Source organism: Arvicola amphibius, chromosome 1 (assembly GCF_903992535.2).
Source record: "Arvicola amphibius chromosome 1, mArvAmp1.2, whole genome shotgun sequence".
NCBI classification, from domain to species: domain Eukaryota; kingdom Metazoa; phylum Chordata; class Mammalia; order Rodentia; family Cricetidae; genus Arvicola; species Arvicola amphibius.
Window position 1 is genome coordinate 39,852,570 of NC_052047.1, and position 14,936 is coordinate 39,867,505.

The following is a 14,936-nucleotide window of genomic DNA, read 5'->3' on the forward strand; positions in this document are numbered from 1 at the left end:
GCTTACATTTTTACCTGTGGGCTCTTATCCCCCATTAATTGTTTTGTTTTATTTTTTTTTTCTGAGCATGACTATGATGGTGTGGTGGACTCGAATTCAGTCAATAATTTGAGGACAAATGCACCACTCTTTCTGTTATAGAGTGATTTTTATTATAAATGTGTGTGTAAAAGGGTAACATTTCATTGAAATTCAATTAGATGGAAAAGCAACATTTTTCAAAAGGTCACAAAATAGGGCTATATTTTTCAGATATCCATGCCTTAGGTCAATTTGAGATATATAAGAACAAATTAATTTAATATTAAATTCACCTTTGATATAAGCAGGAAATGTTTAGTTATTTCTATTACATGGCTTAGAAATATAGACAAGTACATTATTTTTGCTTTACAAAAAGACTTGCCATTTTTCTCCAACATTTTCTACCATTTGCTTTGATAAGTAGTACAGAGGGCATGTGTTTGAAAGTTAGAAATTGAACTGAGACCTCAAAGCTCGGTTCACTTAAGAATTTCACATCCTGGAGCCATGTGCCTGCCAGAGTCAATGTCGAAGTAATTACAAATGGCATTCTCACAGAAAGTAGATTATTTGGTGTGGATGTGTGGGGAGCCAAGTGACTTATGTGGTGTAGCACATAATGAAATCACACACCAATGGCACTAAACTCTGTTTCCACAGCATGAGAATGATATATGGCCACCAGCTGGAAAAGAACGAAAACGCTCAATAACCAAAAATCCCAAGATTGGAGGTTTACCTCTGATTCCCATCCAACAGGAGAGGAATGCATCCCAGGCCCAGAAGAATATTGAGGTTGGTTATAATTTTGTTGTCCTCTTTTTAACCTCCACTGTTTATTTGCCTACAACTTAACATGGCTGGGTGAATTAACTACCTCATTGGCTTCAGAAGCCTAGCAGTAATCACTTTGCACAGCTCAACGATGTCCAAGGTCCATAATACATGAAGAGAACTCTGTCACTTGCTTTAGTACCATTCACATTACATATACACAACACCACTCCTGGTCTCTCAAGTAGCCAAGCAATTTTACCTATTTATATAGAAACCCTGACTACAAATCTTGTCTCAGATCAGTTTCCCAAGATTACTTATTTATCCTTTGAGTAAATATGGAGCAAAAATGTGCCTGAATCATGTTACAGATACCTTGGTCTAGCATTGGAGTCCAGGCTTGGAGACTTAGGATGTTTTAAAGGAACCAGAAGATAAATTCTTAATATTATTATGGATTAATACGAATGATTTGCGATTTTTCAAAGAAGTGACTGTGTTTTCCTATTGCCATCTTGCGATGTGGGAGAATAGAACTACTGTATCTTGACAGAAAGCTGGGTCTCTTGGAAAAGAGCATGGCTGCTTACTCTCAAAACACTTTGGGAATGACCCTTGGCATAGTACCTTAACTGAATTTTTCAAAGACAAAAATTAAGAAACAAACAAGTAAAAATAAACCATCCAACGTAAAAGGTCATATAAATTATACATTCTTTGAACTTTAATTTGGGCTAAGCTGTTAGAATTAATCTTTATAAATACTGTAGTGAGCATATATTATACACATGATTCTTGTGCCAGAATATACTTGAAAGTTGGCATATGTGATCTTGCCTAACTAATAAGATGAAAAATTAAATCTCTATGACTGTACCCCTATTGATTCTATAACTAGAGCTTTTGATAGTAGTGTACTTTGCAGGGCTGTGGGCTACTTAGCCAATCAAAAATCTAGATTACATCTCATTAGCACTTGGGCCAGGGAATCACAACTTGATCCAGTGAAGCCCTTATACAGTGGGCATTTGCCTTTCAGTGACCAGTGTCTCCTGACACTGCCTTGTGACCAATAGAAAAACAAAGGATAAAATTTTAAGATTAAAAATACATTAAGCAGTATCAGCTATAGATAAATCTACAACATATTTCCTAATCTCAAAACCTTAAATATAAATTTTAACATGCCTAGGATAAAAACAAACAAACAAACAACAACAAAAGCCACATAAACTAAAACTAGGAAGAAGTATTAGAGTTTCTCATAATAATTCTATGATATATTAATTGCTAGAAAATATATAAGTAATTAAAATAAATGAAACAATTTTGGTACCTTTATTGTCATTCAAAAAGTTTGGCTAAGAGATTTTTTATATATCCTAATACTTTAAAAACACTAAAACTTAATTTAAATAGTATAAAGGCAACATTAATCAAAAATAAAGTTTTTCACACAAATCATTAAGAACTTTACTATAGAATTATATTGGAGTAATACAATTATATAAGAAAATATAATAATAAAATGCCTAAAGATTTCTTACTTTTGGTTTAAAAAGGAAAGCTGTTTAAAGTTACCATGTAGAATGTGTTTTGAGAAATAATGCAGTCATGTCATGACTCATGGGCAGGAAATGTTGCTTTTCAGAGTAGTTCTTAGCTTTCTAGAAAATGCCAACTTGATTTTTTTTTAAGTGCTCTTGAAAGGAAGTTGTATTGAGTGCCTCATCCAGGCAGGGAAGTCTTCCTGGAGACTTCTAACATTAGATTGATAAATTAGTAAGTAGTAAGACAACTGAAGAAATCTAGAAAGAAAATCATTGGCTGTGGAAACTTCTTAGGAAGACGCAAATGTAATATTTAAGGTTTTATAAACTCGATACTCCCTGTGGCACACCTACTTCTAATAAATTGTGAACTCCTTTCTAAACTCTGCATCCTTAGCTGCTTCCCTGTATGGAACCAGTAACCCCTACTTTGCAGGGTTATTAGTGTTAACTAAGTTCTGCTGCACGAGAGGATTTATTAAAGTGATGTCTGCCTTGCAGCTGATACACATTGAGATGAAGTCATAAGGAGCATGGGAAGTACAGTGGGATACTTCACTCATCTCTGATACTGTATTCAAAGTGGGCATGATAGTGTGGACCTGTATTTCCAGCCTCTCAAAGGGGTGGAAAGGAGACTTGAGCCTAGATTTACATGATAATCTGGGCACGGTCAAGACTTTGTCTCAAAGAGATCTTTAAATAACACCTGTAAAATAAAAGTAATGAAGAAAAATGACTCACTTAAAACAACAACAAATCGATTGGTAAATTAGAATCCCAGTCTGTCTCTGTGTCTTCACCCTGTGGCCAATTGATGTGATGGGAGTGAACAGGGAGGCCAGCCTAACCTCCCATGCCACTCACCTCAGTGTTGCTATGCAACCTTGATCCTTGGGTTTTCATTTGGGCACCTTACAAAATAGGCAGTGAGTAATCATGGAAGCTCTATCATAGAAGCTCAAACATTATTTCAGGCCTTAAGCTTCATGATGTGACTACCCATTTTATAGCATGGATATTATTTGTTAATGCAGAAGCTCACCAAGTGAAGTCATTTAGAAGTTTCCCACATTCATATTTGTATGTGTTGGTCACATCATTTATTCTTGGCACCATTAGATCATATTGGTGACCTCCATGTCTGACTTCATGAGGAACTCTATGAGCACCAGACAAAACGTGAAAAGGAATGCTCTGAGAAGCCATTCTCCATCCATTGCTCTGACTTTGGCAATGGGAACTGCTGTCTGAAGCTGGGGGAAGAGCTGCATTTCTGTTAAAGCAAGATGACACAGACTGGCCCTTCCATAACATACTCCTGCTTACCTTTGCCTCCTTCATCTCTCTTTTGAAATAATGACCTCATCATTGAACACCAATGCAACGCCACCCTTTTCCTCGTGTCTTTCTTTCCTCACAGCATGTCACTTGCAGGCCACATAACATATATCCTGTAGGTTATATAAAGCTCATGTGATCTCCTTTTCTTACTTTCCCATTCTTTGACTTTTAACATGTTGCTTTTACCACATATTCCTGCCTTAATCATATGACTAATGTTTAAAATTATGACTAATGCTGTCATATTTTTTAATACTTTGCCCCTAAATTATACATCTAAGACAGCCAAATGTTTTGTCCATTTATTAGTTTTGGTTTGATGTTTCTTTCTGTTTGATACTGAAAGATAGTAAGAAGGATCACTATGAAATGGATGATGGATGGATAGATAGATAATAGTCAGACAGACAGACAGATAGATAGATGGATAGATAGATAGATAATAGTGTTGGGGAAGCCGACCAATCCCTTGTCTGAGGGGCGTGACCCCTCCGGGTCACAAAATACCTTTAAAAGATCGGTATTTGTTGTTTTGGTCTCTTGGTCTTCCTGGGCTCCTCGCTGGAACCTTGGCTTTTGTAAGTTCCCGTTTTCTCTACTTTATTAAAGCTGAATATTATATATTAAAGGTTGTCTGGTTAATCATAATTACCGATCGACCACGCCCCTTCATAATAGAGATAGGATAGATTGATGATAGAGAGATAGACAATAGATGGAGAGATAGATGGATAGATAATAGAAAAATACATAGAGCAATGATAGAATATAGATAGATGATAGATAGATAGATAGATAGATAGATAGATAGATAGATAGATGATAGATAGAGTTGTATCTTATACTTACTGAGTTCTAATACTCTAAGAACCTGAGGTGATTTCCCTCAGATAGATATTGCCCAGCCAATAGAGATCATGATTTCTAACTTTCAGAATCTATCCTTTATTCATTGAAGGTGATTTCCAGTCTCCTCTTGGACCTGCCAGCTCTTTCTGTACATATAGTAAATGTATGATCTAACCCACTGATGCAAAAGTGAATATTAAGACATGCATACACCATATTCCCATGACTTTAAAAGTTGACAGAGAAATCAGAGCAAGTGTTATATGGGGAAAACTTCCACTGCTTAAACATACTGGGAGAAATGTGAGCCTGGAAAACAAATTTAACTGATTTCTGTGCTACATTGTTTCTTAATATCTTTATTATGATGACTTATATTGTGATTCTGAAATCAAGCGCTACAGTTCAGAGACATGGACATAAATCCAGACGATGGAACTTTGTTTTCTATCTGCTGGGAGAGGGTAAGAACACTTCTATCCAATGGAGTGGCACTGGTATATCATCAACCACTCTGAAACAGATATCTTCATGAGTAGTTGACTAACTAATAATAAACTATACAGGTTTTGTATGTGTGTGTTTATTTGTGTTATAGTGTTTGTTTTGTTTTATTTTGGGGTGATACATTTTGTTTTCTATGTTTTGTTGTTATATTGTGTTTTGGGTTTGTTTTTTGAGAAAGAACCTAAATGTGGGTAGGCAGGGAGTAGGAGAGGATCTCAAGGACTTGTAAAGGAGAAGAATATGAATAAAATATATTTAATTTTTAAAACTGTTTTATTTAATAAAACATTTTAAAATTGTTAAAAAGAAAAACAAAATCCAGACATGCAAGCTGCTTAAAGCAAAATCAAATTAGAGTATGCATCATAGAATAGAATGAACTTAGAATGGGACGCATTAACTGTTTGTTTAGTGTATTTTGTAGATATCAGTTGTCTCAAGTATTGTTTTACTTGAATATGGTGACATATTCAATTTTCTACTAATTTTAGAGCGCAAGAGCAGAACTTGAAAGGCTGCGACTGTGTGAGAAACATGATCGAGACTTCGTGGACCCCAGCTTAAAAGACAGAGCCTCCATCATAGCCCAATGCTTGGAGCACAAAGATGATAAACTTAAAAATCGTGCCAGAAAACATCGTAGTTTCAACTGCTTGGAGGACACAGAGGCAGAGATCCCACACAGTCTACCAAAGGGCTATAAAGGTCCAAAGACTCCGAAGAAGACTGAGGACAGGAACAGCAAGACAACTTTAGACCATGATCATAAGCTGCCATCAAAAGTCATCGAGGAACTTAGTGTGGTTCTCCAGAGGTCAAGAACCCTTCCTAAAGAGTTGCAGGATGAACAGACATTACAGAAATAAATAAATCATCACGCAAGTTATATTTTTTTAACATTGTGTACAATGTGTGCAAACCAGAAATCAAACTGTAATTATTGAGTTCTTCTATCTAGACAAATTTGTCTGTATTTAAGATATTTGTTTATGTATACCCAAGCATTTAAAGAACATTTTAAAATATGTATATATGAGGTTAGGTGTAAGATCAACTTTATTTTGGTCTGGAGACTCGTAAAGTTCAATTGTATTAACTGTAATAATTTTGGGGGGGTCACTATAAGTGGCCAGATCTTTGAAAGTAGATGTGTACGCGAGGGTAATTTATGAGCAGAAATCTGTACTGTATTGTATAAAATGCTGTGTGTACATGAAGCCTGTGAAATTGTATCATATTTTGCACATTGAGAAGGCTTGTATATTAAGTTGCCATGTGTTTTTAGGTTTACATAGGATCCATCTTAGGGAAAAGACAGAGAAATGAGTTCAAAAGAAGAAAGATATTGCAGTCACTGTTCAACCTACATTGGAAAGAAAGACAAGACATTAAAAAGTATTCTACTAACCAAGGACGTGACCTAATGTTCATTCCAATTCATCGAGAAACAAAGCATGTTATGGAGAAACTGCTCGGTGTCTTAAGTGTTTTCAACAACGGTTTCCAGCCAGCTCATGGCAGTGTCAGCACGGGCCACTGTCAGTTATGGTGTCAGTAGACAGGACACCAGAGCTGTCTGTCCGTGTCCACTCAGAGGAAGTTACTTTGCACTGAAGAGTGTGTACATGGACTCAGCATGGATGTCCTCTACACTGTTGCTACATGCTGGTGATTCCTTAGGGCTCCCAACTGTCTTTTTGGTACGATCAAAATTCATTACCATGGGGTCTTTTGCTATTTTTCCTTTATTCTATGTTTTGGCTGTTGTTGATGTTGTTTTCATTTTTAAATGTAGCATTATAATGTTACATTAGTAAACATTACTAATGTTTACTAATGTATCATTATAATGCTTACTTCTGCAATGTCCCTATCAACTGGAAGTGGCAATGTATGCCAGTGGCTGCCTGTACAACATTTGCAGGCAGGCACTTCCCCTTCCAGTCTTTCCTTTCTACCGGTGGAAATGACATAGCCCTGTATTTTTGTTGCCGCATAATGACAACATACAGATTTGACAATTTTCATGAGTCAGTCTACACTAACTCATGAATAATAGTTCATGTCAAAGACAGTGCTTTTTGTTAAACTGGAATTTACATAGCAGATCTTCATTCCCAACACTTGTTAGTCCTCCCCTCTAGCTGGGTCTTTTTTATTTAAGACGTGTATGTACTAAAGCCCTTATTTCAGCCACTCTCGCCAGTAAACGAGGATATGAAGCACTAAGTCTGTCTTTACTCAGCTCTGTTAACCACGTACATTTGTTATAGCAGATAGCAGATACCAGAAGTAAGTGGGATGTATTCTTTAAATCCAAATAAAATATTAACTGAAATAATAAGTAAAACTGCAGGGCAGTTTTATGAGTTGGTGTCACAACTGAGCACTCTTTCTTCAAAGAAGATACGTCGTTTGGAAAGGAAAAATTAATTTTAGTAAACTTGTTTCTGATAAGTAATGATATTTATATTTTTATGAAATAAAGAGAAATGGAAATAATATCATTGGCCTTGATGGGGAAGTGCTATACTCTTGGACCTACCCTGAAATTTCCCCTGAAAGTTGAGCTTAAACTCTGATCACTTCTGTTTTTCTTCTTTTCATGAATAATTGTCTTAACTTTAAAAAATGTAACATAAGGGCTAATGGCTATATCTCACAGATTTTGAGTAAAAATTAAAATAGTTTTACAAGTCCACTAGATTATGACTCTTCTATTTTTTTCATTCCTCCCAGAAATCTAAAGTTATTTTGGTGAAATGAATCAAGTACTTTATCATTTTTTTCTGACTTAAAAAAATTGAATATAATGCATCTAACAGTCCTTTGTCACCTTAAAAACACATCACAATAAATATCCTTTTATTTTAAAGGCTGGATACATACATGTATTTCCTGAAGGACTCAACAGTACTCGCTTTCATTTCTGTTCCCATAAACTCAGTTGTCAGCCATGATCTATAATGTTATTACACGGAGGTTCATCAAAATGGCTCTGAGACCTGAAAGCAGGATAAGTGAAGGCATAGCTCCAGTTTGCGTATAGATCGGCTGCTGATTGGCCTAGCTCATTAAGTTTGTCAACTTTAATTCTAGAGTGCTCAGAGACTGCATATTGCAGAAGGGAATACTTTAGAAAATGGGAGTTGCTCTTTAACATCTGATCATCATGTGTAAGGAAGACTCACACTCTTACCAGCTTATCAGAATTTCTTCCAAGACATTACTCAGTAGAAGTGAGACTTAGGCTTAAAACGGGAACATTTTGCCATCACATGCATCTCTATTCATTGTTAATTGGAAATGACACACTAATGAATCCTACAGATGACTAAAGTGTGTCTTTTTAAAGCATACAGTTATTTTGGTTTAGTAAACTTTAAAGTGTTCACAACTATATTGCCTTTACCGTTTACCATAACTGCACATATAGAATGTAAAATTTTAATAACTCATACCTTCTCAAAGTTAAAACTTCAAATAAAATTATTGGTTAAAATGTACTTAAGTCCCAGTAATAACTGCTTCACACATAGTCATTTTGTGACTACATTGTGTACATGTAAAATTTATTCATGCATAGACATGCATTATAAGTCAAGTATATTAGGTAAATAATAGAGAATGAGGACCAATCTATAGTAGTTATTAATGTGTTTCTATAGTTCTTATTTTATCTAAATAGATATTGCTGGCTTTCAAAATGCTTCAGGCAGTTTTCCTTTTCTGCTAAAGTGCATACTAATAAAGCTAATTTCTACATTGCATTGGTTGAAATGTCCTAACAGCTCACATTTAGCCTTAACCTTCAAAATCTCAAAAAGTAACTTACTTTGAGATAGGTCTTCTCAAGAGTTGCTGGCGTTAACAGGCGACCATGATAGTGTGTTCTCTTCTGTTCTGAGAGGGTCCCCTGGAGGACAGTAGGGCATCTAAAAAACAACGTGGTTTCATGGCCACCAGAGGACCAATGTATCTCAAACTCCGTTTCGTGTCCCTTCCATGTCACCTCTTACTGCTTTCCATGTCAAAAATGTAAGGGAGAAAGATTAAGCAAGTCATTCAGCTCATGAGTGACAATCTTTTCAGTCTAATACAAGAGTGGCATTAAAACTTCTGAAGTTTCAGTTAGCAGAGAAAAAGTAAGTGTAAGATTTGTAGAAAACGCCGGGCGGTGGTGGCGCACGCCTTTAATCCCAGCACCCGGGAGGCAGAGGCAGGCGGATCTCTGTGAGTTCGAGACCAGCCTGGTCTACAAGAGCTAGTTCCAGGACAGGCGCCAAAGCCACAGAGAAACCCTGTCTCGAAAAACCAAAAAAAAAAAAAAAAAAAAAAAAAAAAAAAAAAAAGATTTGTAGAAAACTTGTAATACAAGGGTACCTATATTACCTACAGGGCACCTGCTTAAAAAATCAAAACCATTTATTTATAATGTATATATAATATATATTAGTTTTATGTGTTATATATGTGTGACATATGCTCTGTTTGTATTATATGTTTATATAAAACACATTAAAACATGAAAGTGAGAACAACAGTAAGGTGGTAAGGACAAGTTCCAATATATCACTAACCCCTTGAAGTACGAAATAAGTATTGACATCAACACCTATTTTATGCCTTTTGGACATGTTTAGAGTTTAAAACAGATGTTGAAAGTAAGAACCTGAAGTGAATATATGCATTCTATAAAGACAGTAATTTACAACAAAACTGGTGTCCCCAAACTTCAATAGTACCACACACTTTATAGCCAGTAGTTATGTTTCATATAAACACATTTTTTTTTCCTGTGAGAGGTCCTTCGTCCAGGGAGGTATAAATGAATAAACTCTTCTCTCTCTAATACAATTAATTATAAGCTTTGTGATGCCAAACCCAAAATCGCAATCATAGAGGAAATTGTCACCCTGGACAGGTAGAGATGTTGAAAAGCATAAACCAATTTTTCAAATATGCCATTGCAAATGACGTACCATCACATGCTTTCTACATATGGCTCTCCAGATGAAAGGGTTTTTTATATTCATATACACAATACTACAAGACTTAATGGATATAACCACTATTCTTGAATAAATTTGAATCAATCCTGTATCTTAACGATTTTTTTTCCCAGATAGTCTATTGCCATTTTTAAAAAGTGAGCAGCCTTCAAAGAAATATCTCTTCTCTATTAAATAAACTTAGGCTCTGGTTCCTAAGAATATTATGCTAAATTAAAAATTATCTCTTTCTCTGAAATAAAAGTGATATTACAAGATAGAAGGATCTAAAGGAAAATGGGTTATTCACTCATTTTCCTACAATGTAAGAAAAAAGGAAATTAAACATCTAAATAATATTTTAGAACTTAGTAGAATAAGTTACATGTTGAACATAAATTTTCGATAGAAATATTTATGTTCTTGTAAGTATACTTCCACAAAATCTGTTGGTATAGTTTGTACCACGTTTACATTTATAAGCAAAGCATACACACTTGACAGTTAAATAAGACATTATTCCAGATTTTTAAATCATTACATATTATCCAGGTAAGAGCTTTACTGGAAAGACTAAGCCTCAATCAGTGGCAAATTTGTGACCATGTCTAGAGAATGCTTCAGTAATATTAAAATTATTTTAAAAATATTTCAACCAATATAATTCAAACACTATAAAAATGCTTAAATAATTTTTAATATGATTGACTGTTCAAATGATAATCAAAACTAGGAGTTATTAAATATGTTAAAAGATGTGACCTACAATCACTTAATTTCATTAAACAGAAATAGTCTGTTTCTATTAATACATATTTCAAGACATTACTGAAAAATAACTCCAGTAACCAATCATTTAAAAACATGTTAAGGCACCCTACAGGCCTTCCCTTTCATTTGTTTGTTAGTTTTGTCTCATGACAAAATACATAAACATTTCTTAGCAGCATATATATGAGCAACTACTAGTTTTACACATAGCAGGATACATTACTTCCATATTATCATAAATGCTTATATATGTGCTGTACTGTGTTCATGGAATGATTCTTTTGTTTGATGGTGTTTGTGTGTTCTTATGCTCTTTGGGTGACTTTCTGTTTGTTTCCTTTTCCCATAATATTTAAGTGCTAGATTGGGAAAGTCACTCTTGTTTTCTCTGTATAGCTGTTATTTTATTCCAAATCAGGTTTTTCAACTCATACTATTATTCATTTTCCAGCTTGATTTTAGATATGTGTGTTTTTTATAAATTCTACATGTTATTTCAAAAAATTGATTAAATTTAAGTGCCTTTAGTAAGCAGTACATGAAATTACTATTTCACTTAAGAGGACCCATTGTCTTTCTGCTTACCAATGCTGGTAGAAAAAATTATCCTGAAATAAAATTGTAATATTATGGTTGAGAACTCATTGGGTACTAACTTTAAATTTTACAATGTTAGGCTTTTTCATATTCCCTTCCTCCATTTAACAACAATAAGTTACTTTATTATAGACATTTTAATAGTTATTTTTTCTTCCTCAATTTAATATAAAAATATATTAAAATCTCATTGCTCTCACGTCTCCTCTAAAATTTAAATATAAAACTATTTAGCTGTAAACTGAGAAACTATACTATAATAACTTATAACAAAAAAACTTGCTCTGCCTGCTTGTCTTCCCTCTCTCTCCCAAGTTTATCTATGCTGCTGTGGAGGTTGTCTTCTACATCTTTGGGATTACAACATAGACTAAAGGTCAGTTGAAACATCTATCCTTGTGGACTGAACAACTACGGAATTCTTGCCCTTTCAGTGACGAAACAGCTATTGTTGAACGCTCTATTAAAGCCATTTTAATGTATATAGATTCTTTCTGTCAATTCTGATTCTCTAGAGAAACCTGACTAATAAAGATCATAGTAGAATATACAATATATTACAAACTTTAAATGTCCCACGGTTTTCAAAAATTCAAACACCTCAAAAGTTCAGTCTCTTTAACATACTCAGGGGCTCTCTAAAATATGTACTCTCTTAAATTAACTATGGGCTCCTATAAAATCAAAATTAAGTACTACTTTATTCAAAGTGGAAAAAGCCAATATACAGCCACAGTTAAATCAAAGTAAAACCAAACTTCAGTAGTGTAAATAACCCAGGGTCCAATATCTAAAATTCATTGACAATTTTCTGGGTTGCACCAAAGAACTTGGAAAGTTGCCCACAGCAAATGTAGCCTTTCTCCTAGGATTGTGCCAGCTCTATTTGACAGATGCCCCTGGAGTTCTTCATATACTATAGGAACCCCAAAATGCTCAGGACTCCACTGCAACTTGAAACTTAGCCTCTCATGTGCTCCCAACAGTTACCCTGAAACTTGATGCTAAGGCTCAGACTCTCTGGACCCCTTCAGTTTTGGGGTTTGCACTGCTATTGAGACTACACCTTCACCAATGGCCTGGCATGGCCTCTGACAGTGATGGGCTGTCTTTTGGAAGTATAAGAAAAATTAACCCTTTCCTCCCCAAGTTACTTATGGTCCTAATATTTTATCACAACAAAAGTAACCCTAAGTAAGACAAGGATATTAACTGGAAGGATAATGGCATAGCTCACTGGTGTAGATAGTAGTATTCAGTACCTTAATCAAATTTTATGTTGCACACACTTACATATATATCATAATTTGAGGTGGACACAATCAAGATATTTATATTCCATTAAATGTAAATTGTATTTGAAAAACTGAAATATTGGGGCATTTTAGGGTATGTGCATTACATCTTAAATGGGAAGCAACAAGGTGAATTCATGGGCACAAACACAAGATAAGGGAGCAAGCATGATGGAGCAAGCATAGGAAAATGGCATTGCTAAAATCTGAGTGGTAGACACTGGCTGATTAAAAGTTTCATTCAACTTGACTGCATCTTGAATTGTTTACATAATGAAAACTGGAGAAGAAGAATGAAGCATTAAGAACATACCGAATTTATTCCATTTTATGTCAATATATGTATTATTTAGCACTAAATTGCATTACGTAATTTAGAGCTGCCTTTTCATATGTACTCACTGTTCATAACAGGACAAGTTGCTTCTTACATGTGTTTCTTTTCTAATTCAATTAACACTGATTTGTCCACTGCTGCAAATTGCATTGACAGTAACAACTTAGAATAAATTAGTATTTGCTCTTTATAAGTCTAATAACTTGCTGCCTTCATTTGTTTTTTTTTGATGTGTTCTAATTAAAAGCTATTAATGTCTGTTTCCTGGCAATATTGTTTCTATATTCATATTCAAATTACTTCAGTACTGATATGCATATTTTTCCTAATAAATGCCATATTTTATTGCTTGGCCTTTCTTTCTGTTTAAGAGTTTAATGACCATGCTGGGATATAAAACATTTAACTTCCAAAATTTTTTATTAAACCTCCAACATTTAACATGCATTGTTTTCAGTACTTTAATGGTAAACACCAGAGAACAGTTCCAGAAACTGTTTGTTTTCAACAAAAATATCATAAGAAAAAGTAAATACTATCTATCTATCTATCTATCTATCTATCTATCTATCTATCTATCTATCTATCTATCTATCTATCATCTCTCTATCTATCTATCTATCATCTATCTATCTATCTATCTATCTATCTATCATCTATCTATCTATGTAGTTGATTTTTATAAATATTTAACAGATTTATGGAAAATATTCAGGAAGTGCTTATCAGTTATATTTTACACAGACAATTGACTTTCCTAAAGAAACAGTGGTAGCTTTACAATGGTACAAAGTTAAAAATTAAGCTATGTATTATTTTATATTATACTTTATTATATTATAATAAATATATTCTTGACTAAGATTTAGAAATACTTTTGTTTCAACTCTTAGAAAATGAAACTATTTGATTTAGGTTTATATTTCTTAATCCATTTATTTAGATATATATTTATAAATATTGATTTTAAATAACTCTCAAAAAATTACTTCACTTAAAAGATGTTTCAAAGATTAAACAAGAAAAAAAAGAAAGCAAAATGAAGAAAAAAGCGAAGGAAATAAAAAGAAAAACAGGTGCAGTTAAATGAATCCTAAGGATGTGAACTAAGAGAACAAGGAAACTACAAAACAGAATTTAATCCTGATCCCCAAGGTTTAAATCCTTTGAGCCTTGCTGTCTTTTCAAAACAATGGTATTCAGAATTAATACTCTAAAGATGCTCATCTAAAATCACACTCATCAAAATCATTTGAAATTTTATTCATCAGCCTTAATGGCCAGCATAACCCTTAAGAAATTTCTTGTTTCAGTGTTGAAAATAATTTCTTCAAGGTCAATGATAAATTTTAATAAGCATGGGAGAAAATAAGACATACCTTCCATGTGAAAGTAGGGGCTATTCATGTGGATAATACTGCAATTCATACAATTTTAAACAAATAAATAATAATTAGAAGTTAATTTTGAGTCATAGTCATGAAAATAAAAATAATAATTGCACAAAGGCTTGTTCTACCATCAAATGTATAAAATGATTGGACTTCTCAAAAAGACAAAAGGCATCCCTGGAAAAGAAGTGAAGGATGAAGAGCTCTGCAGGAAGTGTCCTATCCATCTGATGAGAGGGCCTAAGCAAGTCCCAACTCGTAACATTTTCTGACTTCCACAGCAGAGCCATCTTAATGTGACTCATAAAAATGTTAGGAGAAAGCAGATTTTCAATAACTTCTTCAACAAAATCAGCATTGACTTTAGGAGAGTTGTTTAAATCAACCGCTCTTGACTTCATTGACTTGAGACTTGTTGAAATCAACCACTCTTTGGTGCTGCATCATCACAAAGAGTTCTAGTTTGATAGCTCACCCTGAGAAGTCGTTGTTGACATCCAGGG

At 34.1% G+C, this 14,936-nt stretch overlaps 1 protein-coding gene across 1 annotated transcript in view; it reads left to right on the forward strand.

The window, feature by feature from the left end:
* Positions 1-7,755, forward strand: part of Arap2 (ArfGAP with RhoGAP domain, ankyrin repeat and PH domain 2) — a 173,889-nt gene extending 166,134 nt beyond the window's left edge. The window contains exons 33-34 of the mRNA XM_038328559.1: positions 685-819; positions 5,543-7,755. Of these exons, the coding sequence (XP_038184487.1) occupies positions 685-819; positions 5,543-5,917 (510 nt within the window). The 3' untranslated portion in view covers positions 5,918-7,755. The remainder of the gene's footprint in view (positions 1-684; positions 820-5,542) is intronic.
* Positions 7,756-14,936: the final 7,181 nt, after the last annotated feature.